At 32.2% G+C, this 25972-nt stretch overlaps 1 protein-coding gene across 1 annotated transcript in view; it reads left to right on the plus strand.

The window, feature by feature from the left end:
* LOC149425014 (cell adhesion molecule Dscam2-like) overlaps nt 1-25972 on the plus strand; it is a 410035-nt gene that overhangs the window by 340971 nt on the left and 43092 nt on the right. The window contains exons 5-7 of the mRNA XM_089647439.1: nt 3878-4024; nt 4123-4240; nt 8990-9200. Coding sequence (XP_089503565.1) covers nt 3878-4024; nt 4123-4240; nt 8990-9200 — 476 coding nt within the window. The remainder of the gene's footprint in view (nt 1-3877; nt 4025-4122; nt 4241-8989; nt 9201-25972) is intronic.

Genomic DNA, 25972 nt, shown 5'->3' on the forward strand with positions numbered 1-25972 from the left:
GCGTATTTCAATTTGAAAGTACGAATAGTGAATACGTAAGTAATAATATTATGACATTGTACTGTTACTGTTTAATAGGGTGTATCGATTTTTAACTTTTTTTTGTTTTCAAATTCCAAGTTGAAATAAAGTTGCTACTAGGTACCACAACTTACCACAATTTTTTTTGGATTTAAAAAAAAATGTTTAGGTCTCCCGCACAAGGCCTAAAGTTTTAATTTTTTTCAAAAAATATCAATTATTTTTTTAATTTAAAAAAATAAATTCATAACTTTTTTGTTTATTCCAAGTTAAAAAACAGTAATATTAGGGCATAAAAATAAGTACGAAACGGTTTTTTTTAATAAAATATGGTATTTTGGTCTCCCGCACAAGCCCTAAAGTTTGTTAATTTTGATGAAATTTTGTAATTTTGTGTTACTTAGTTTTTATACTACATTTTATGACATGTTATAACCTTTTATACTTTTGTAAAAAACAACAGTAATAGCAAATAACATTAGTTTCTTTCAACACCTTTCTCATACAATTTACACCGTCCAACTATCTTTTTTCAGGTATAAAACATATTATATATATAGTATATATGTGGTATATATTTTTACTGTATGTATATAAGAATTATGTATATATATATTGTCTCATTTTATGCCTTCTGTAAGAAAAGTACAATTAATTCCGGTGGCTTAAACTTAAAAAAAACATGGTTCATATATGTACACAAAATTACAAAATTTCATCAAAATTAACAAACTTTAGGGCTTGTGCGGGAGACCAAAATACCATATTTTATTAAAAAAAACCGTTTCGTACTTATTTTTATGCCCTAATATTACTGTTTTTTAACTTGGAATAAACAAAAAAGTTATGAATTTATTTTTTTAAATTAAAAAAAAAATTGATATTTTTTGAAAAAAATTAAAACTTTAGGCCTTGTGCGGGAGACCTAAACATTTTTTTTTAAATCCAAAAAAAATTGTGGTAAGTTGTGGTACCTAGTAGCAACTTTATTTCAACTTGGAATTTGAAAACAAAAAAAAAGTTAAAAATCTATACACCCTACTGTTTAACTATAACATTAAAATAACAAAAAAAATCGCTTAAAAGTATTAAAGTTTTCTTTTTTATGTTGTAATCACAATTAAATCGCAGACACATAATCAAAATTTAAGTAAATGTGTAATTGATGCAAATATTGTTCAACCGTGAAAGATCTCGCTACTGCGAAAGATGGATGCCTGGCTGCTGGTACATAGAACACATGAGATACAAATATTCAGCTAACAATTCCAAATGTAGTTCGTATTGTTGAATTTCACAATGTTGTTGTCCCATTTAATCCTGGGAAGGGGTAGGAGATGGGATATAAAATGTAATTTCTCAAACTAACACGATGTCCACATGATTAAAACTTAAAACAAGGAAACCTCCGTACGGTGAACTTATTTTATTATATCGTTGCTTTTAGTATGTTAAATTTACACATTATATGCGCCCTTGAGGTGATTTTTCACAAAAACGGCGCTCTACAAATTATCCAATTATTATTATTATTATTATTATATTACTATGGATTAAGTACCTACGTAAATTATTATTCAAATTTTCAATTTGTCATTCTTCCTCTTCCCATTTTATCCTTCATCATTATTTGGTGATTCTATTTATCTATACAATCTATTTTTTTAAAATTAACTCTACTCAACTTAACTTAAGAAATAAAAGTTACTTGGCTTACAGCTAACAATAATTTTTTTATGTAAAAATAAAATACTTTGTTCAAAAACAACGAATAATTGTACATTTTATTAAGACCGACCGGTTTTGCTTCGTAGAAGCATCTTCAATTTTCATTTAACTTAATCAAAATACAATGGGTGTTCTTATAATATATACAAGTCCAATAATAGATAAATAAATAATAGAACGAGTTTTGTGAGTACATTTCATTTAAGGATAGAAATCGCACTACGTGGCCCGAGTGGGGCAATTTATATTCTTTCTAATTACTTGTAAATTACTTAGAGCCACTGAAAACCAAATTTATTAACCGAAAGGTTAAAGTGGGAGTTCGTTATATTCTTGATGAGTTTTATCAAATTGCGGATCAAAATGGCGCTCCTAGCAATTATTTCCGTTCGTGGAAAATATTCCAAAGCATCGGGTTCTAACATGTCAGCGGGTTTATTTTACAGCTTTAGTTCGTAAATTTATTTCACCAGCGAAAACCTTCAAAGACAGACAGGTCTTTGACATCAAAGGCACGAAATAAAAATGTGTAATTCCTATGACTGGCATTATTGTATTTTTTATTGTGAAAACGTTACATTTTCGCTGATCGACGTTCAGTGAATAGTTTTTATCCAGCTGATGTATGAAAGCAAGAATCTACCACTCGGAAGATTATATCTGACAGGCTGTGAATGGAGGTTTTGTTGATAAGGCCGACACCTAGTCCTAGTACTGCCATCTACAGAACAGATGATGGATGGGCCAGAAGAGTTTACTTTTCAAAGAAAATTATCCCGGAAATCCTTTGTGCAAATTTTGAATAATTATCAAAAGGTGTGGTGGGCTTTCTAAAATAAAAAAGGCGTTTCGATTAAAAGTTTTTATCTTTTTAATATTCAATTTATTAAATTTGACCTTATTCTTCAAGCATCTTTAAAGCTCAGAATTTTATGCAGGTTTTGCTGAATAATACGGATGGGTGAATGCCAAGGCCAAGATAGAGTTATGTTTTTTTTAGTGATAAATAGGTAAATCAAAACTAAGCAAACCTTAAATTATGTACGAATTTACGCATAGCAAGGAATTACTCAGACTTTTTCTGATCGAGTAGACGCTTAATACCTATTAAAGAAGTAAATAACCAAAGCTTAAAAAATCTGAAATCCTCAAATGAATACCAGCTGCTGTTGTCGAACTATAAATATGTAGATTTTTTTATCAGCAGTCGGACTCCGCGCTCCGAAAAAAAGACGCTACAAAGAGAGTTCAAAGCTTAGCAGAGGATTAACATGGTTGTTTAGCGAAAAATACACTCAGTCACATTGACGACACTGACGTTGTGTTTTCTGATTGCTAAAAGCGGCCATAAGTGAATTCACAGTATTTCATTAAATAACACAATCTTGGTCTTATTTCAACTGACCTTACGGCAATACTATTATTTGTTCATGGAATAAAAAGCGGCCGTGGGCTTTTCGGCTAACTACTACAGTGATAAGAGATTAAATTACACTCCGCCGTACCGGTATCGTGGTATCTATATTTATCAAAACGGTAGTGAATTATGTGGGTACAATTTATTATATTTACTTCAGACGCTATTATTTCGAGGTGTGAACAAGATTGACATAATCGAATCAATATCTCTGCACTCTATATTTACAAGAAATATCAGTTGATACTACGTTCCATTCCGCTTAGAACACTTGGTTCTTTTTGAAGTCAGCATTCTAAGCCTTTATAATATGAACGAGCAGCTTAACATAAGCTCGTATAAGCTATTAAGCCTCGGTTTGTAACAAGATATTGAATGAGAACAGTTCTTTTATCCACTGGTTTTAGTAGGAGATTTAAATTATTTTCTGTCCTCAAATATGCGACATTCAAATAGGTTATTTCAAGTAAGTTTTATCAGGATTCGTACAGGCAATTTATTTTATTATGGAAAAAAGTAATTATGTCTACAGCGCTAAAGCTCACACTGGACATAGCGTTACAATTCAAATAAAATAGATTATCAAATTTCACGACCAAAGAGCTCATAATTCCACGAGTAATAATGCTGCTTTATGCAAATAGATTATCTGATAAATATATTGCTGTTTGCCTTAAACTGATCTATTTTGTTTTTTTTTTTTATTTGCAGGAAACAGATACATAGCGACATCTCGCGGTGATCTGCTCATTCGTTCAGTTCAACAAGAAGATACTAGGGTGGGGTTTAGCTGTATCACTCTCAACACTCTGACTGGAGAAAGAAAACGGAGCCCTTCTGTGAGGATTAAAATAACTGGTGAGATAAACATAATCGAAATGTATAAGTGTAGGTTTACAAATTATACACATACTTTACTATGACAAATTATTTGTTAACTCTATTGTTTTCTACAGAAACACCCTCTGGTATGGCTCCCAGGTTACTTGCTCCAGTATCAGAGCTGGTCACAGAAATCGGAAGAGATGTACACATCCTTTGCTCTGCCATGGGACAACCAACACCATTATTTACGTAAGTTAATTTCCATTTTGAAAGTTATCGAATTGCATAGATTTTTTCCAATCATTGCATCTATGTACGAGTATATATTACATAAAATTCGTTTTCATATCGTGCGCTGTTACGATCACTATTATCCAAATTGATTTGTTCTCTTCTTTATTAATAGTTATGGATTTAGTTAATGGTATACTTTTATTTAGTATTGATAAGATATTATAAAATAAACAGTAAATACGTTTACCTCAACGGCTTACCTGTCGATTCGTCGGCATTAAATCTACCCAATAACGCGAAAGCAAAAATTTAATAAAAAAATTGTTTCATATTCCAATGATTTTAAAATTCTGTGCATTTCCCGGATATTTCACAGAAAGCTGGATTAATAATTTTATATGTGCATTCACATAGATTTCTGGTCGAAAGCATCTCTGGTTATTATGAATAAGCATTATGCTCCTGTTGGGGACGTATACAAGGCACCGTCGCACAGCGGAAAGAAGAGGCAAATAAGGAATGACGACTTCCTTATTCTTCTTTCGCTTTTCTTCAATTGCGCTGGTTCATTACAAGTTTTTTTTATCACCACAAACTCGCGAGTTCTTAATAGTTTTACAGTTTCGACACGGACGAACAAAGCGGCCTCCGTAATCGACACAGTTCAGGTGTTGACAGGATGATTTTAAATGAATAGTTTCACACATTGTAGTTAGTTTAAGGGAGGTAGATGGACAAAAGATGATTTTGTAGCTGTATAACTGTGCAAAATACCCTGCTTTAGCTATGGCCAGATCTAAATAGCCAGGAACTTTCCGACCCACCTCTTCCTTATCTTCTTCACCTCCTCACTCCATCCTCAAACTCTCACGGCGTTGTCTCACTGGCTCCGGTTAGCAGGGAGCAGTTGGGATTTTTATGCGGTATAAAGATTAAAAAAAACTGTGAGTCAACATTGATAATTCATAGTTGACCGTTTGGTAGGAAATTGTTGTAACTCCTCGGTATAAATTGTTCGGCTTTACGAACAAACATCTTTTACCCGTCAAGTCAATTGTTAATAAATTATTTTTGCAAGAAACACAAAAAAGCGAGGTGATCATATTTGTTATAATACGTTCGTCTAAGCAGATGCTTGCATAACAATTTTTTTTATGCTATATTATGTTTATTTCTAACAATAAAATTAGTGAGATTATTTTATCACCTTACAAGAATCGTTATTTCAGGATGAGTCAGAATTATTCCATTTATTGGAATTTAATTGCGAAGCTGAAATACACACATTTTGTGTTCAAACTTTATTTGTAGCATGTTTGAAAATGGTGGAATATGCAGTACATACATTGAAGTGAATCGTGAACTTCCAGACAAACTAATTAAATAATAATTTTAATAAAAAAATCAAAAACAATAATTATTGAATGAAATATTAGTATTTATTGAATTATTTGGAGGTGAAAATCAGCCGACATAGCACAGTGGTTCTGTGCACCTGACCGGCAAGCAGAAGGTGCGGGTTCAATTCCCGTTGGCGGCATTTATTTTTCAATTCATATTTGTGTTTCAGGTAATAATTCAATTCAATAATAATTATTGCTTATAATAATGTGTTACCTTTCTTGTTCTGCATAAAAACCTTATCTTGTAAACATAAGTTTACCTATAGTAAAACATAATTAATATGGTGCTATTATTTGGTTCTGTCAACATTTCGGGGTGGAATAACCCGTGATAAATATTTTCACTCACGTAATTTATTAAAAGCGGAGTAAAACTAACTTTATAAATCGAGTTTTGACGTGTTTTTTTTACATTAAACCCATACGGAAGGCCCTGAGGAAAATAATTTCCCTAATATTATATTGTATAAGCAATTTAAATATTGTATAAGCGATAAATATACTCGTAATATAAATTTTATCCTATTTTGTAGCTTGGGGGTTGTGTGGAAGTGAATAAGTCGATAAGTAAACCTTCGAAAACAGTTAATCTAATGCATTTCCTAGGTAATCATTAATAATTTATGAAGTATATTAAATATTCTTTGTCGCACCTCAACCAAAAAACTATTTTATCATTTTATTCTATACAAAACGTAACATAATGATATTAGTCTATTAATAAAATTGTTTAGATGGCATTAAAAGATGTATTGAAAACAAGATACACATATTGATAAACTGCGAAAGGAGCGCTTCTTTTGTTGCTTTAGGGACTTACATTTTGATTAATTTGTCCAGGTATTCAATAGAGTTATAGTAATTCACTTTTTAAGAGCAGATATATTTTTTTCGTTGGTAACTTCTGAAAAAATTCCTGTCATTTCACCACCAGAGTTTCGACTGATATAACAATAATATATTCGGAAGAATATTAAAATTGTGTTTTATAACAGAGAGAGCCCAGAGTTGTGTAGGTGTTTTTGTTTCTGAATACCGCATAAGAGCCCCAAGTACCTCCAACTGTCTGAAACAAGCGAAACTATGGCATCCCGATGAATGGGGTACGATATGAGACTTTAAGGAATAGGAAAGTGAAGAATATGGGGAAGAGGAAGTTAGAAAATACCTGGCAATTAATAAAATCTCGTCACTAAACAAGGATAAAGCCATTTCAAGCGAAGTAACTTAACCTTGGAGGTGGTCGATATAAGTATAATACCCATGCACTTGGTGATGTCTTTACCCACAACAAACAATCTTACAGAACTTTCATGGAGAGTGAATAGAATAGAATGAGTGATCGTTTTAGTAGAAATTTAACCAAAAATTCTAACTAAACGCTTTTATTTGAAATATTTGGCTTATTTTATATTGGCTCCGAAAAGTATGCGTAGTGAAAAGTATGTGTTTTTTTTTGCGTTCAAAAGTATGTTTGGAAACACAAAGTTAATTAATAAAGAAGGAAAGCAATATTTATTACTTTTACAGAACTACAAACTTCATTTCTTAATAATGTTTCTTGTTGTTACCCACTTATCGTTATTACGCTTTCGTGCGTAGGTTTTGTTCTAAGATAATTATTACTCTTGAAATCATTAAATTTCGGGTCAGATTAATTAATTGATGATCTCTCCATTATTTAGTTCTTCCATTGAACATTTCAACGCAAGGGGAACCAATTATTTTAGATAAGCAAGTTCACTTATATTATTCGAAATTATCAAACTTAGTTTTAAGTTACTGGTTATATTACCTCAAGGTAGCTTAACTAGTCTAAAACAATAAAATTTGTTAAAGGTATCCATTGAATAAGTTAGGATTAACAAGAAATTGTTTCATTTGAAAATATTAGCTAACGTGTACCCGGCCTTGCTCGACTTTTTTCTACTTTCTATAGATATAATATACATGTATTATATATGTAAGCCTTTTGGAAGAAATTTTCTAAATAATAGTGAAAATTTTATCGAAATCCTTTGCGCAGTTTAGAAAAACTAAGCTAAACAGACACACATGTTGCATTTTTAAACGTACAGCATTTCATTGTTTTATTACAAACATTGTTCAAAAACTCTTTTTCCAAGGTTGCGAACAAAGTCTTTATGTAAACATTATTTTGACATGCGTTAATGAAATTGAAGTTTTTATTTTTATTTAATTTGTTTTGCGTTTTAACTACGTTAGCGACTTTAGTATCAAATTAAAGATTCTTCGATTTTAAGTTCCCATATATGCAACATGTCACATGTTGCATCACATAAACTAACATCTCATCATGTCACATCACTATTGATGATGAAATTAAAATTCCTTTTAAAATCATCAAATAAAATTTTTAAAGGAGAACAGGTTCTGACAAAATTCTACCGCCATTCATAACTCCTCTTCGACGTAATATTATAATCTTTCCTTCCAAATGGGATCACTTATTTGTCCATGGAAACTTAATCACTTGGCACCTATATTTAAAACAGGTGATGAAAATAGCGTTTTGAATTTTATACGAATTTGAATATTGTCTAACAATAAGATTGTTGTTATTTATTTATTAATGTTACACGACGAGGTGCATCGCCTTAAAGAGAACAAACAATTTAATTTTTCACTACGTTAAAGCAAGTTGCTTTCTGATTTCCTCGATCTGACAACAAAATTCAATGCAAAATCTGCTTTCTTGTAAGAATGAAAATCATTGAGTTTTTTTTATTATCACCGACAGTCAATGAAACACCATTGTAATTTTAAAACTCTTGAACAACGACGGTGAAGAACAAAATGAGTCGAGTTTTAGCTTTTTTTGTGTGAATACCATATTTTACATTTGTATGATAAAAATATAAATTGGTTTTCTTCGATTTTATTGTAATATTTCAACTATATCCATTGTGTTTTACGTCATTAAATACTAGTTTTATTATTATAACCTAATTGTAATGTAAGTGCACCTCCCTTAACCACGAGATATAGAGTTCAAACTATAGCATATTTGGCAAATTTAAAAAAATTAGGAAATGTACATCAACGTACATATCTTATTATATGTATTAAATAAATAAAAAATACAAGTTTTTTAGTGTAACGATTGCTCCCAACCGTCTGGAGTCTGTGGTATCCCCAATTGGGATATGTTTTGAGGTTTAATGTTGTGGGGAGTAGTGTTTCTGCTTAATGATTTAAATTTAATAAGCTTTAATTTGTAAGGTATGGGATACACGTTGTTCATTTGATATATATGGTTTCCGGGGCGGCGGTACCCATGCCCGCCTCCCAAAATGAGACGAGCTATATTCTTATTTTAAAAATAATTCTTTGTTTTCAGGTGGTACCGCGAATCCGGGGTGCAACTCTACCCCGTGATCGCAAGTTTACATGTGACGGTCTCGCATGACGTGCTGTACGTACGGCGTGCCACGGCCGAGGATGGCGGCGCATGGGTGTGCGTTGCGCGAAACCAGTTCGGTGAGCAGCGCCTGCGCACGACGCTGGTGGTGACTTCACCGCTGACGGTGCACATGCAACCGCAGACCATGGTGAGTGACACAACCTCAAAGCATTGTAGGTAAATCAACGTTTTGGTTATCGGAGAAGCTTGGCCTCTCTTAACCAGACAGAACAACTTATTATGATATTAAACTGTATAAGATGTCTCAACTCATTCTAACTGAAATTTATCTAGTTATTGAACTAGTGTTAATGGAACTCAACCATGATTTTAGTAATGCAGCTAGCTTTTGACCTGGTTAACACGTGCAATATCACAATTCTTCCTCCACAAAAATTTTTAATGGACAAAACTTTTTTTTATTAGTTATAAAGCAACTAACCACATATCCCACCACATATCACACCACGATAAGTAACAAAATAATGACTAAAATTTAGAAGCACATATTTTTCAACTCTTAAACTTTTGACTGGGATTTGAGTTTGTCCGTTTGTCACGAAGGTATTGGACTTCATTTCCATACAACACCTGTATTTTTTGAAACCATCATAGATTATCTACAGGTATTTCCTTTGACCTCTCCAGTCTGAAAAAAGAGTCTGACCGATCGGTGGCCGAGTTGACATCGCGTTTGGGTCCCACCTAGGCGTAGTGTGTTCAATTCCTCGGCTGGCTAAGTCCTCCATCACAACACAAGCAACATTTTCAGCTTACTGTGGTGGTAATAGGAGATTTTCAAATATTGTCAGGTTATTTGTAACCTGGGAATCTTTGACTTTCTTTTAAAAAGAAAAAAAAGAGCACGGCATAGTTCCATCAGCCTGACCCTCTCAACCTGCGACACATCGGTCGCCATGCACGGCATTAATACGTTCGTCACTCGTGGAAACACTGATCCCCATATTCCTACAAACCTCTCTTACCTTTTTTCTTCAAGAACTTCCTACCCTTTTCTTAAAAACACCCTTCACACAGTATCCCCAAAGATGGCATAGGCCCTAAGGGAAAATATTTCCAGGGTCAGTTACCCTCGGGGTCTCCTGTATAGAGCATATATAAAAAAGGGATCTAATCTTGATCGTATAAATTGATCTACGTTTACAACGTCCTTTGCTCATCGTGAACTGAAAGCCTTGCAATTCCACCAATTTTTTTTTTAAACTGGTAAATTCAATTCCCTATTGATTTGTTTGTCTTGCATTCAACTTTTTTAACGTCCTAATCAGCCTTCACATCTCTCCCGAACATTCTTCCTGATTGTGCAAACTCGTCCACTACCTTCTGATATTTGTCGGATATTACACAGAGATTTGAAATCCTCTCTCTCAGACAAAGCAACTTTTAACTAATTAAATTCAGCATTAAATCAGTATTGGTACAAACGCAACTCTTCCTAGAAAAGAGAGCTTAATTTGTTAATATAAACTACAAAAAATCACGGTTATTTTCCCAGATTCCAAGTGAACTGCATTTCTATTAGAAAACTTTATTAAATAAATTCTCTGGGTTTTTTTCTCATCGGGTTGACTAAATATCTTTTTTTTAATAACGTTTTATTGAAAAACTCTTTTAATTAAATCACTGTGCATACAAATTTTCTTCGTCTTATTATTGAATTATATTAGTATGAACAATATCTCAAGGAAAAAACTATTTCGCTACATCTTATTTAGATCATCTTCTCCAATTTTCCAATAGAATACCAACAATAATTATTTAAAATTCATCATATTTATATCATGCAGGGTATAGAGTAAAGATAAAGTTAAAAAAAACATTTTTCACAAACATCTCAGGGACAATGTCTTAACGAGGTATCAAAATAAATAAAAATATATTTGATTTAAAAATAGGCATTTGTTACTTAATTACCAATAGAAGAAATAACAGTTTATAAATTTGAAATCGCTGTTTTGTTGTTGAAATCGTTGTTGTTTTTGACTTGTACAGACAGACATTTTGAAAAATTTGCATTCATCAATAATCGATTTGCATTGATATTTTTAAGTTTATCAATCCATAATTTCAATAAAACCCTTCAAGAATTATTTGCTTAAAACAAAACAACAACAAAGAAATCCAAGCTTCCTTTAACTCATTTATTTAATAATTCATTAATTGTGGTATTAAAATTATATCTAAAATTGATAAACACACGAAGATACCAATTACAAAATTGGTAAAGTTACAAAAGTAATTATTCCCTTTCAATTTCCAAACATTTTTGGGGTGTTTATATCTTAGTACAAGTAATGAGAGAAATAAATTTGTAAGAATTAAGAGTTCGTTATCATAAAATAACTCTCTTTTCACTTCCAAAAAAAGAAAATAATATTGTAAAGCAAGGCAAGCTACTTAAACTATGGAAAAGCTGGTTCAAACTAGACTTATCATATTGGTTCTACCCTTAATGGATAAGGATTATCGACTGCTCAAAAATGGCTATTATTGATTTCAAACAAAGTTATATTTCTATCGTAACCGGATCTGTGAGACTTGGACTTTAAGTCCGAGACTGCGTTTTGCGCATTTTGAAATGGGAAAATCTCATTTACTAAAGTAGTTAATTATAAATTTTCCATTAATTAAAGTTGCTACAAACCTTGATAACTGCCGGAAGAGCAATAACTTTTTATCGCTTCGAAGAAAGCGAGGAAATTTCTTTGTAATTACAGGGTTGGATTCGAGAAAATATTTTTATAAACCAAACGTATTTTTTAAATACTATACATCTGATATTTTCAGTTCTTCATTTTAATTTAGAAAATACCATGAGCACAACCAAATGACATAAACTTTCAAAGTGTAGGTACCTACAATTCGGGTAGACATTTTAATCTGCCATTGGAAATAAATTTAACGGGCGTGTTACGCTTCAATTTTTTTTTGTTATAATTTTATTTTGTAAAACTCATCTTCTTGGTCTCATTTTTAATTATCACACGTAAATCGAAATATTTTTTTTCAAAAAAGTTGTTACGATGTAGCCTTTTTATTGATTTATATTACAGACCTTTTCGCTGAGCATAACCAAGGTTGTCAAGGTAATAATATTTCGGTTACACGCAGCGAACATTCAACCCAAACCATCTACCAGTTAAGCTTCCTATCCACCACACAATTCATGTACAAAGTTTTCTGGGAAATAAATGAGAGTTCTGTTTTAGTGTTTTTGATATTAACTTTGTTGAATTTAGAAATTAAATTATAATAATCACTTCTAAGTTCGATCCTGAAGTTCACACAGGTGGCGTTCGGAGCCGCTAGTCGTTTATAGTAATTGTTCTCTTATTACAACTATTTATAAGTACGTTTATCCCATAAACACTATGCTCAGTCGCTTATTTGAAAATCAATAACAGGAACGGGAAGAAAACTTTACACCACCTCTAATAATTAATGAAAGCGCAGCTAGCTACTTAACCATCCATCCTAGTTTTATTACAAAAATAATAATAATTATAAACCTGAACCAATATTTATTTAAGCTCATAATAAACGTTCATAAGGTTAAAAGATAGACAAAAATGTGTCTGTTTTACACACCACTATGCAATTTCATAAATCTAAAATCTACAAGTAGTACCTACGTAGGTTTCTCATCTTAAACCCCCGCATACCCAATCTCTACCAATTTATAACATTTCTCTTTAACTCTTAGTTTTTAAGTTCCAAAAAACAAGTTATTTTTGAAGATAACATCTGTACCTTTGTTATGCCGCAACGTTGATTATTTGAAATTCCCTCACTAGAAAATAACCGCAAAGTAAACTCAAAAAATAATTAAAAACACGTTTTGTTCCGTTTTATTTTTTTAAATATGTTATTGGCTTGAAATTCACAGTGTATCTTTAATTTCAACTAAAGTATCTGTCAAGAGTTTTTTTGCTCTATTTCAAACAAGTCGTGTATTATTAAATATTTTCACCTTTTTTGCTTTATTATTATAGTTTTTTTAATATTGGCGCGCTCCCTCTAACATTTTTATTTACATATCTACCTCTGATTACTTACATATTTATACTTACTATATTTATATATTTTTGAACGCTTAATACGGGCCTTCAAGCATGGGGAGGTGTAAAAATAGTAATAATTATGACGCGTTCTTTGATTTTCATTAGCAAGTTCTGTCAATGCAGCTAAAATGAATTAGATCTCAGTGATTTACACTCTTTTCGAATTGAATTAAATTAAAAATATATATCAGTGCAGCAGAATCCTGAGCAGGCGAATGCAATTTTGCTGAATCAATACAATCATTACACGCCCTGAATTAAAACAATGAGATGCTATCCCAGCTGTAATGCATGCAGATTTTAGGCTACATTATAGGCATGGATCACCTGTATCTGTGATTGCTGTAATTAATTTACATTACTATGGTATCTTGTTACTGATTTGCTAGTGACCATATTAAATGTTTTCAAATAATGCTTTCCGGGAATGTAATTACCTGTATTCATATTGGGGATTACATAATATTATCTTAAATATATTTAAAACATAAATAAGTATTCAGAACAAAAAAGGAATTTTGTGCAAAGGGTGTCATCTTCTCTGCGCTGTCCATTTTTTTCAAGCAACTTTTTCGACTATCTTGCGAATCCTTTACTGAACTTCAGTCAAACGTAGTAAAATACCTTCGTATCTTGGAAACCTGCCCACTTTCTTCAAGAGTTTTCATCAAGAACTTTTCTCAGCCACAAAAAAAACCTCCACATCATACCCTTTCAATTTTTGTCAGTAAATATGGGTTTTAAAACAATTATTAATCTAGGTAGAATGTGTTGTGAATGTGGACATATCACATGTTTAATTTTTTTACACTCTTAACATGTTCCGTCCCCCTCGTATGCCTCTTCAGCTGCTACCATGAAATTGTTACAATGCTGAGTCGTATTATTCGCCACTTCCTATATAAGTTAAACGTCCTGGTACGAGCTCTTATCATGAAAATAACTTCTGGATTAGAGCTCGTCAGACCATTTTTTCTCTTACCATTATCTGGATTTCTGAATTGCGGTTCTCTTTTCGCCAAGCACCCAAGAAATGGTATTTATCTACATCGTGAGTGACTTGTTTAAGGGGAATTTCTACTCTCACGCTTGTGCCGCTGATGATTCTAATGCTGATAAGCATTTGGTTGGTTTTAGAATTCATTTTAAGATTAATGATAAGTATATCTCGATTGAGAAGATTTTGGAGTTATGCATTTTTGTTAGCTGAAATAATGATATCGGTTTTAACTCGATAACAACAATAACACCTACTAACTTTTAACAGTTGATAAGCATGGGTCTCTGTAATTACTGTGACTATCAATAAAAATAAGTATCCTAATCTAAAACTCTACCCAATCCATACAGTTTTTCTCAAACTACAACGTGGAATTATTTATCTGATCTACAAGCGCTGATAAACATCAATTACCAAATAAAAGTGCAATAAATCGTTGTTACCATTCTGTGCAAAATAATAATATTGAAGTGAGAAAATAGTGTGGTCACTGCGAAGATCTCTCATTGGTTATTAAATCTCCACCCGTACTGTTATTAGCTAAGTGTTTGAAATTAAACCAATTACGTTGACCAATATTATTTCTCAATAAACAAGTAATATTCTAATTTAAACAACAAAATGAAAAGTAATACGAGGGCAAACAAAAAAGTACTGACGATAATCCTATAAATTTAAATGAAATCCTTAAGGCGATGCACTACATCGTGTAATATTTTAAATTGAGCCGCTATCAATAACAACCCTTACGTACATATATGGCGATAAGGTTTAAATTCCCGCTTAACATCATCCGCCTGTTTTGATTTTTCGCAAGAAAAAAACATGGCCAAAAAGTGCATTTTATTTTATTTTGTGGATGTAGACATAAATATATAATTTAATTTTCCACATTATACAGTAAAATAGTAACCGAAAATGGGTTCGTAAGTAGGAGATTTTGACCTTTAAAGCAGTTTTCATAGGCCTTATACATTATTTTTTTATGGGCTTATAAGAAGACTTATCTAAAAAATACTCGATTATTTCAAAGGCCAAGATGTATTCTACTCGCAGTATTTAATTAAAGTATCTGAAACATTTCTAGGCGACCAAATTTTCAAACCAAAAACACATGATTTTGCATTACTACGTATGGCATCGCCTTAATCAGCTCTCAAAAACCCTCGATGACAGACTTAAAGAGATGGAAAAAAACATTTTTGTAAGCTAGACGCAAGATTGAAGAACTTTCCAGATCAATTAGAACCTATTATAAAATCAGTTGATTTTTTATCTTCACAAATTGAAACTAAAAAACATCAAAATGTTAGCTTTGAGAAGTAAAACCGCTAAAATTGATTCTCTGGAATGTGAAATTATTCATTTGAAGAAGTTATAAAGGGCGTAATATGAAAATGAATCAACGAGAACAATACGATAGACAATGTAATGTTGAAATTTACATACCTTATAATGCCCACGTACAGGCTTCGCCTTTGTGGGATTTTTTGTTACTGCCTTATATTTTGTATAATTATATATGTACCTGCATGTATCAAAAAAATTTCCAATAAAAAAAATAAAAAAAATTCGAATATTTCAGTACAAACAGAACCTGCAGAAATGTTATCATGCGACAGCTTTGTATGACCATATATTGTAAACACAACTATATCAATATAATTGTTATAATTATTTTTGTACTGGTAAAATAATCATATAAAACTTATTTTTATACATTGGCAATAAACCATTAATGCTTAACTTATTGGGTTATCCGTGTTGAGGCCACCGGTTTTGCAATTGTATAAGATAAAAAATTAGTACGTCAATAAAACGGACAGTATTGAAATTAAATTAAATTAAAAAAACGTAAAAAAAATATTAAGAAATAAAATAAAGTACCTAATGAAAAAAAAATAAAAAAGCATCATTAAAAAAAATTATGTAATTATCCGTACGGTTGTGCATAGTATCTGTACTATGTAAATCTAATATAATTATTTTTTTGTAATGTGGCCTTATTTGTTTTTAAATCCTATCTTAAATTCCTTTGCGGAATGTTTTTTTTCTCTAATTTTGTGTATTGAGTGTAAAATTGTTGAATGTTGAATGTTTTTAGTGCCTAGTATTTACAGTGTCTTTGTCCAAAGCGTGTGCAAATCGACGGAGTTTTTTAAGTTTTGTATGTACGCTCGTCTTACTGGTAAGGTTAACATTGATATTAGCTTGTGGTTGTTGAAATTTGGATTAATGTATATTTGGAAAACATGTTGAATATTTGTTGTTCAGTGTCAGTCATTCTATGTTTTTTAAGTATTACCGTTAAGATAGTTTTCTGAGCAATTTCCATATGACCGATACAAATAAAAACCTACAAAGTTTATTTGCCAAAATTATCAGCAATTTTAAGGCAATGTCAGTATAAACAGTGTTGTGTGTCCTCGATTTACAATAAGTGGGTAAAATGAAAATCCTTTATTATTTAAAAAAAATCGTTAGAAGTGTCAAGTAAAGTGTAGACTTAACGACGTTACTACACTTAATCAAAACAAACTCCACATCTCAACGCACATGTCTAGCTGTGGAAATTCTTCTTGAAAAGGAGTATAATGATTAACCCCTCGGGGATGCTGACAATGCATCACGCAGGGACGATTACCAACCCGGCCCGCCTATACTCGTTACTCGTACAGCGTATCCATATGAGACCTATTGTTTTCATTGTTCCCGCACGGCAACACCCCAGGAAGCCGTTCATCCTCTCGTCCCCATCCTCGCTTCCTCAGCCAGTCGGTGTGTAATAAGACCCTGGTGAACTGTTACAGACAATAAGCTGATCCTTTTTTCTTTCAACTACTTATATAATAATGTTATTGCTGTTGGTGGATGTGTGCTGTGAAAAAAACAGTGATGTATTTTTATAGATGTTTGAAAAAATTTAAAATAAGAACAAATTTTTGAGTAAATGGTGCAAAAAGTCTCCATGAAAATTCTCAAAAAATACCAAAGAAAAATTCAAAATGCATTATAACGTTTCAATACAATTCTGAAAATGTGTTAAGAATTAATACCTATCATACCATAAGGTTTGGAAAAGGATAAATAGCTACTCCAAAAATGTTCTTATGAAGAAAACCCGCCAGAGTCTAGATTCCAGCATCGTGGCACACTGAAGAAAGTTATTGGAACCGTCAAATCAAAATGTCAACGTTTTTTGCTTTATGTACCTATATTTATACATGGCGGTGAAATACTAAACAAAATTCACAGTTAAAAAGCATATTATTATTTCAGCTAACAAAAATATATGACTCCAAAAGCCTCTCGATTGGGTAATGCTTATCATAAATCTTTAAAATGAATACTAAAACCAACCAAATGCTTACCAACATTAGTCATAAGCGGCACAAGTGTGAGTGTGGAAATTCACCTAAAACAAGTCACTCACTATGTAGATAAATACCATTTCTTGGGAGCTTGGCGTAAGGAGAACCACGATTCAGAAATCCAGATAATGGAAAGAGGAAAAATGGTCTGATGAGTTCTAATCAACGGGTCCCGTTGGCGTCATGTATCTTTTATCAGGAGATTTTTCAATGTGGATGAGTGTTTCAGGCTAATAATTATTGCTTATAAAATAATTGTTACCCTTTGTGCTATGCATAAAAAATCTTGTCTTAAACATTAGTTTACCAAAAAAAAAAAAAATTTCTAATCAAGAAGTAATCTTCCTGGTAAGCAAAAATTGAAGGGGTATGATGTGGGGGATTTTTTTGTGGCTGAGAAAAGTTCTTGATGAAAACTCTTGAACAAAGTGAGGAGGGTTTCCAAGCTACAAAAATACTCTTCCGTTTGACTGAACTTGATATGCTTTATGGGATGTGTGGGATCGCAGTATCTTCGCCCACACTTTGGAATAATTGGATAATAATAATTTTTATTAATAAAAACAATAATTATTGATAATTATTGTGGTGAAGGCATGCCGTTCATTAAAAACTGGAATGTCTTTATCTCAAAATGCATTATTTTATCATCTCTATGGGTACAAATTTACTATGCAATGAAAAACAATTAGGAATGTACGAAAAACAAAGCAATAAATAAACTAAATAATAAGTTACTCAATAAGCAAACGTATTATACAACACGTATTTTTTTGTATCGCTTGGCAATAATCTTTTCCTTTTGTCGACGAGGATTCATTTATATTCAACGAAAACAACCCCATCACGTGAACTGATATGACTGTACCGAATTTAAATATCGGCACATGTGTTAGCAAACAGATATCTAGTAAATTATTGCTTGATCCTTCGAGTATGTGCCGATTCGGGTGTACGATGCTTGAGTTAAACTATTTTTTACTTTCCTGCCACTAGTTGGGCATTTACTTGTATTATAACATTTGTGTTGTATTCGGTGAAATGTACAATAATTAATAAATCCGAGGCGATAAGTGTCTTATTTATAAAGTGTAAAGACGGCAATCTCCACCATTGGTCTAAAATAAGTTAGATATGGCAATGGATAGAGAATCAAAAATAACATTGACAGCTGCAAAGGTTTTGGAGAAAAAATGACAGTATCCCGTACATTTTTGAATTATTGTATTTTGTTCCGAAACAGCAGCGGCAATTGCCTTCAGGTTAGAGAAGAAAAACGGCAGTATTTATTTGGGCCAATCAGGGATGCAGAAATATAATATTCAAAATGGCCGCCCCATGCAAAGTGTGTCCCTAAAAAAAATTAGTTCTTAACGAAGTGTTTGCAACAAATGTCAATATAAATCTCAATGAAAATAACTCAATAATTTAACAACTAATCACAATCTCTAAAAAGTATAAAATAAAGACGCTTAACACGTCTGTCTGTTTGTGCGCTTAGTTCTTCTAAACTATGCAACGGATTTTGATGAACCGACAGGCTAAACTATGACCATGGTCATGGGACTTATATAATGAATTTTGAGCCATATGACACATTCTTAATATGTTACTTGTTTCTATAGCATCAAGTGCATTCCTTACTTACTTTAATCTTGCGCACTGTGTATTATATCATCTAGTGTAAGTAAATAACTTTATTTTAATACATACCAACACCCAGATAACAAACATCCATTTACTTATTTTGAGTAAAAATCTATTAAGAGGAATGCGTGCCCTTATACATTCTGAATGAGGTGAGAAATTGTTACACCAGCTATGAGGCGGAAAAGAGATAACCGAAACTTTGATACTCGTACCATAATTGCCGAATTTGTGTTACCATAACTGTGTATTTTTTTTTAACTTGAGATATTAAATAAAGAATCTATATAACAAGATTAAAAAAATATTATGTTTAACATTGATAAGCGTTTTTTTTAATTGAAATAAAAAAGTTTCTATATTTTATTGGAAAAAGTAAAAGTTTTGATAGTAACAATTTTTCAACGTCTTTGGTTAATTAATATAACTATAGTATCTTCTAATTTAAAAACATAACTTAAACTAAAAATAAATCAAAGAACACTTAAATAACTATAACATTAACAATAATATCAAAAATTTAACACCGACTACGACACCGGGTGTGACGTACCCCAGCCACCTTAGCGCACGCGTTTCTCCCACTGAAGCCAGCGTGATGCTAAACTCATCACATCGCCCGCACTCTCTTACCTCCAGCTACTGTGACGTCGGCATGGCAACAAAACATTAAATAATCTGCGATTAATAACTTTTAGGGTATGACGTACCCAACCTCGCACGCGCCGGGTTAATTTTTTTTATTTGAGGCCAATATACTTAACCATACTGAATAATTATTATTTTAATCAAAAAGGTGTAGCAAATATCTAATACGGATATGCCATACGTTAGTTATTTGAGTTTTAAATTTTTATACATAGGGCACTAAACAGATTTTCATGACTTTAGAGGCTACTTAGTTAGTTATTTTGTCCTATTTGAATAAAAAAATATTATTTTATTAATTTAAAAAGGGAATTCTGATGGAAATGAAAATACAGACGTCCTATTTTCGACAGGAAACATATATGTCGTAAATAAATAAAAAAAAAAAAATTGAAAATTATTTTATTAACACTGTAGGAAGGGCAAAATTATTTTTTAATAATTACAATTAACTCAACTAAATTTCAAGGTTGCAAAAAATTAATTTTATAACGGCTTGACATATTTAATAGTTTAAATAATAAATAAATAAAAGAGCACCTATTCGTACTAGATACTTGGCAAATCTTTTGATTGAAAAAAATAATTATTTAGTTTTGTCAAGTGTTTCGGCCTAAAATTTGTATGAAAAAGGCCGCGCAGCCGTTCCTGCGTGCTGTGCGTGCTGCAGCGGGATTCGAACCTTCCGATTCAAGGCCGAGAGCTGGATCATTGCGATACGAAGGCATTACGAAGGCCAAATTATTTGTTTGACTTTGTGCTTCTGCTAAGAAGTATTAAAAGCAGTTGTTAGATACTCACCTCTAGTGAGATGAGCGGATTATGTATTTTTTACTATACACTTGGGTATTGCCGCCCCGGAAACCTTTTATTGGATAACCAACCTCTGCCATAAGTCACCCCAAGCGGTTCGCTAAGTTTGGTGATGAAAAATAAATATCATGTTTTCTCTTTTGCGACGTAACGCAATAAATCAGTTTAAGACTAAAATGGACGCGGTTCGGTTTTTTCACCCACTACAAATCACCCGCCGATCTCGAGCCTCAGGTAGGTATAATAGATAAATACGTAAATGGTACAATAGATCTTTCAGTTTTCGAGTCCTAATTGCCCGGAGTCCCGGAAATTTGTGAGGCACAATGAAAATTGGGCAAAAAATATAATAAGTCTGTTAGACCTCGCATTTTTTTTCAGAAGCTTATCAATTATGTGCTGACAATTTTGTAGCAATATCACTCAAGATTATTACTGCCCGAAACAGTTTCGCTTTTCTTTAGTTTAAAAACGGCAGAATTTCCATTCAAAAAGTAAAAAAAATTATACTAGTCATGCAACATTTCTTGTTTTATTATCCTTGAGCAAAACAAGGAAACGTTGGATGTCCTAAGTCCTTACCCAAATAGACATCCCGAAAGATAAATTACTTGGTGAGATATTTACTACCATGGTTAAAAAGTTGTTCCATGGCTGTCGGGTTCCGCACAATTAGTTTCAGTTGCCGTAATTGGACTATATTACACTTTTATATCTTCTCCCCCACTGAGGGAACTTAAACCACAATCTTCCCCACGGATCCTTTACACCCTCTTTTCTTTGCCAGGTCCCCGAGCTCTGAGGCAGGAGTCTGCAAGCTTTTGTAAATAAAATATTACTTTTACTAAAAAATGCATGAGCTCGCTAGGAACTTCCAAAATACACTTACATTGTATCTTTTTCTTTTTTCGCATTTTAACCACTTTCACACAAAAAATTATTTTATTTTATTTATAGATAAGGTATGTTTTATATGAATACCGCTCTAGAGTCCCATCTACACCCTGCTAACCGGAGGTAGAGACTACATTAGATACTAATGTAGATGGGTTAAGAGACTACAGAAGATACTACGGTAGATGGGTGTAGAGACTACAGTATCCCCAATGATTGGGGTATATATTAAGAATAAAAAGCTCCACGACGCGGGTATATCCAGTGAGGCCCACATTATTTATTTATTCATTTTCGGGAAATCAACAGTTTACATTTAATCAGTTTGTACATAAGTATTATATAGTAAAATAAAACCAATTATGGATTTCCTCCTTGTGACTTTAACTGAGACAGCACAATATGGAATAAGTTATTTAAATTTGTGAGAAAGGAATATGAATTAAAAAAATTATACAAAACAAAAGATTACATATTACGAAAAATTTATAAAACAATACATTTATAGCCATGGAGGGAGGTTGTAGGTATTAATCAAATCAAAATAGAGATCTAAACAATAGAGACATAAACATTATTCACAAACCATCAGAGAAATATTCTTTTAAGGACCTCTTGAATTGGGTAAGTTTGCAACTGAAAATATCAACCTTGGATAATACGCTATTGTATTATCAAATAGAGGGTAGCGGGGAGAGGAAGGTGATTTAGAAGGGGAAAATGAGGAAGTAGATGGATATACGGACCTGGTCACCAACCACGGTAAAGGTTTCAACCAACATTTCAATTTTGAAATCTTGGCAGGGTGATAATGAGAGTATTTACCACTCTGGAACGCACCGCAAGTATTTTATGATATTATTCATTAATCATTAAATTTGAAATAAAATAATTTACTTGTGCACGTCGGGGTTTAAGCCCGCGCCCTCCGAATTTGTAGTCGAGGACTTTACTTACTTACAGGCTTAAAAAAGAAAATTATTTTAAAAACCTTACCATTCATAAATCTTAACTTCTTATCGATATTTTATAGTAAGCCATATTCTAAAACTTCCAATAATTGTTTGGTTTCGGTTGCCTCCTTGTACCTTTTAAAATTTCTGCTCAGAAATGAGAATCTTCTCAAACTCAAACAAACTGCCTCATGTTTTATATTATGTTTTTAGTTTTAATATTCTTGTTTTATCCTACCCTGCTGTTATTGTTATTCTAAGTTTTTTCATCACTTGTATGCATAAACTGTATATTTAGTGTCATAATATTAGATCTGTATCGAGAGCACAATGCAGAAATAATTTTAAGAACATGACCATTAATACTAAATTACCGTTTTTAATTTTGTTATAGTTAAGCGCACTTGAAGTGAATGACACTAAACTGCGATACATAAATGCCATGTTATAATTAGTATTAAAAGCATGTATTACTCATGTAAAAGCCGTCATGGCGAGAACAAACAAATAAATAAATAAATAAATTTTGTCATGTATCACATTTAGCCATTCACATGTAATTTTGTAATTGTTAACATACCTACTAGTTTATTTCTCTTTTATTACAATGAATTAACTCTACCTTTACCTTTCTATTCACCTACCTACCTTTCATATTATGTTTACTTTTATTTTTATTTTTATAGTCTATCTTTTTCCATTTAAAAATGTTTCTGTATGTTATGTTATGTAAAAGCTTGTTATGTAAAAAACTTGTTATGTAAAAGCCCACCAGGGCGTTGAAATTAATAAATAAATAAATAAATATATTACTTATACTTCTCAATACGCATAACCTTCATCGGGAACATTTCCTTGCAAATTTTGAGGCATTTTAATTTGCTCCGATTGCACATTTACCACACCGGATGTTCTGACATTCTTCCAAAACGGGTGAAATTTTACCACACCTGTAAAAATGATTATTCCTCACATCCGCGGAAACCGATTTAATTTTATCGGTTTTTATAATATCGCCTAGTCAGAAAAAATCTAATATCTTTTACGTCGAATAAAGTTTTGTTCTTGCTGCCAAACCGATGAACGTACGAGTATTTAACTTCACTGGCTACACGGACAAAAATGATCCTGTTGAAAAAGCAAACTTCCTGATAAAATATATGTCATTCACAATATATCAAGAACACATATTCTTTTTATAATCGATATCATGACGGCATGCTACAATAAAAAAAAGTATGTCAGTATCAATATCGATATTTGAATGAACATGCATTCCACCGTCCTCACAAAACATTTGACCAGATTTAGATAAATTGACAGTATTTCATATCAGTAAGTTTTCTCAGTGTGGGACTACACTGAAGATTGTGGCCGCCGTGCACCTAGTATACAGATTCAAATCTCGTTTTTTTCCATTCCTCCAGACGCGATTGGTGGAAATCGGTTGATACAAATAAAATATAATGTTCGCTCCCGTACCGTAGTTTACGAAAGCCTGGTATGGTTGTATAGGTAGCAGAATCTTTTGTCAAAGTGTGTGCCCGGAATGGAAAGTAAATTTGCAAAGCAATATATTGCAATTAGTAGTGTGGCCGCACCTCCACGCATGCCTCTTTTGGCCCGACCAATAAACGCTTTTCCGCTTATTGTACCGAAACGAAGATGGTAGATGATCAAAGAGCGTGTTTTTTTAGGAACTTTGTAGAAAAAAACTAAAAGAATCATCTTATTTGCTTGGTGATATTTTTTTTCACGTGTTTACTTCAATAGATACCTATTTAAAATTTCAAGGTCATAACTCTGCAGTTACGTAATCGATATAATTTGTCTGAAATAAGTCAATTTTTTTTTTTCGGGTCAAATTCATCGAATGTCTTAAATTACCGATTTTTCTTGAAGAGATATTGAATAATTTCACTGGCCTGTCTGAAAAAAAATGTCTTTTGAAAATTGGCAACATCAGTTTACTTCCGAATCAGTTTCGATCAAACATCTCTTACTAGATAGTAATTATAGTGTTAATATTATATTAATATTAATAAGTCTTAATACTAGATGTATCCTTAAAGAATTCCTTAAATAAGCCAGTTAATAAAAAATGACTTTTTTTTCTTGGCAACAGAGCTAAAAGCTTACGAGTGTGCATCTTTTACAAGTTGAGTAATTTCAGAAGTGGAGTAGAGAGTGGGCATCTGGGCCAACTAGGTTACATGCATAGACATATGAATATTAGTAGACCTGCCCTAAGTGATTAAAAGCGTATTATCCCCACTCCCCATACCGGTTCCATTGCGCCGGCTGGGCTCGCATATGGCCTCAAGTGAAATTTGAAAACGTGACGTCATCATTCTTGTGCGAACTATGGTCGAGGCATCATCGGTTCATTTTACGAAATAACACGGCAAAATGTTGACTTGTACTATGAAAACTTGTAAAAATAGATTTGAAAAAGAGAATAAACCCAATTGTCGTATTACATTCCATATATAAGCATTATTTTACTTTATTTTAAGCATATTCACATCGTATAATATAGATCAGTTTTAGAAACATATTATACTATCACATCGAGAAACGTCTGGACGCGAAACACAAAGCTGGTTGGTTGCTGGGAAGTAAATTATGAACATTTATAAAAGTGTCTTAACTAAATACTTAAACGAAATATTCGACTCTGAAAATGCAACCGAATTTTTTTGCCGAATTTGGACTTCGCAAATTTGTTCATAACGTAGCGAGTAATTTGCGCTCCCATGTAAAAATGTCTATTCATTCTAAAGCAGATTTTACTTTTAAGAAGTAAATGGTGATATTATAATGCGAGATGCCTATTTACTGTCAGATTGATTTATTGACGAATCACAGTCAGCCTTACTCCCTTCGTTCTTCAACAGTTGATTTTACCCCTCGCCATTATCTTCTCGTCTATTAATTCCTATGTCTGTGGTTACATGTCACTCCCTCCAAAAGTGAAAGGTAAATCCGATAGGACACGTTAATGGCTTTTGAATAACTTTTAACCACGTCGCTATCTTTCAGGGAGAGGCTTCCAAAGCTAATGAGATTTTATGTCTAATTTTCAATTACGCCGAACTGTCATTGAGCAATTAGACGGGGGAATTTTATAATAAATTTATAAAGTTTGAGACGTAAATTAAAAAAAAAAAGACGTTTCATATAAATTTACCAACAGGGTGTTTAATTGAACTTTTCATGGCATTCTAGGAAGCATTTAGTTAATTACGCCTTCAAAAAAAATTAAAAGTCAAGCACTGCAATAACATTAATGACAATATTTGGATGATTTGTAAAGCGCCGTTTTTCTGAAAATTCAACATAAAGATGCTGTACAATTATATAATGTATTTCTTCAGTGCTCTATATTATTTCTAACTATAGACTAGACAAAATATTAACAACTTATGGCAAAGTTTCTATGTTCAATTTGATAACATTTTTTATGAAGGTTAGATTACCCACCTTCACTTTCTCGTATGAATTTATTAATC

The sequence above is a fragment of the Hesperophylax consimilis genome, chromosome 3 (genome assembly GCF_061612785.1).
Source record: "Hesperophylax consimilis isolate HC1 chromosome 3, BYU_Hcon_1.0, whole genome shotgun sequence".
NCBI lineage: Eukaryota > Metazoa > Arthropoda > Insecta > Trichoptera > Limnephilidae > Hesperophylax > Hesperophylax consimilis.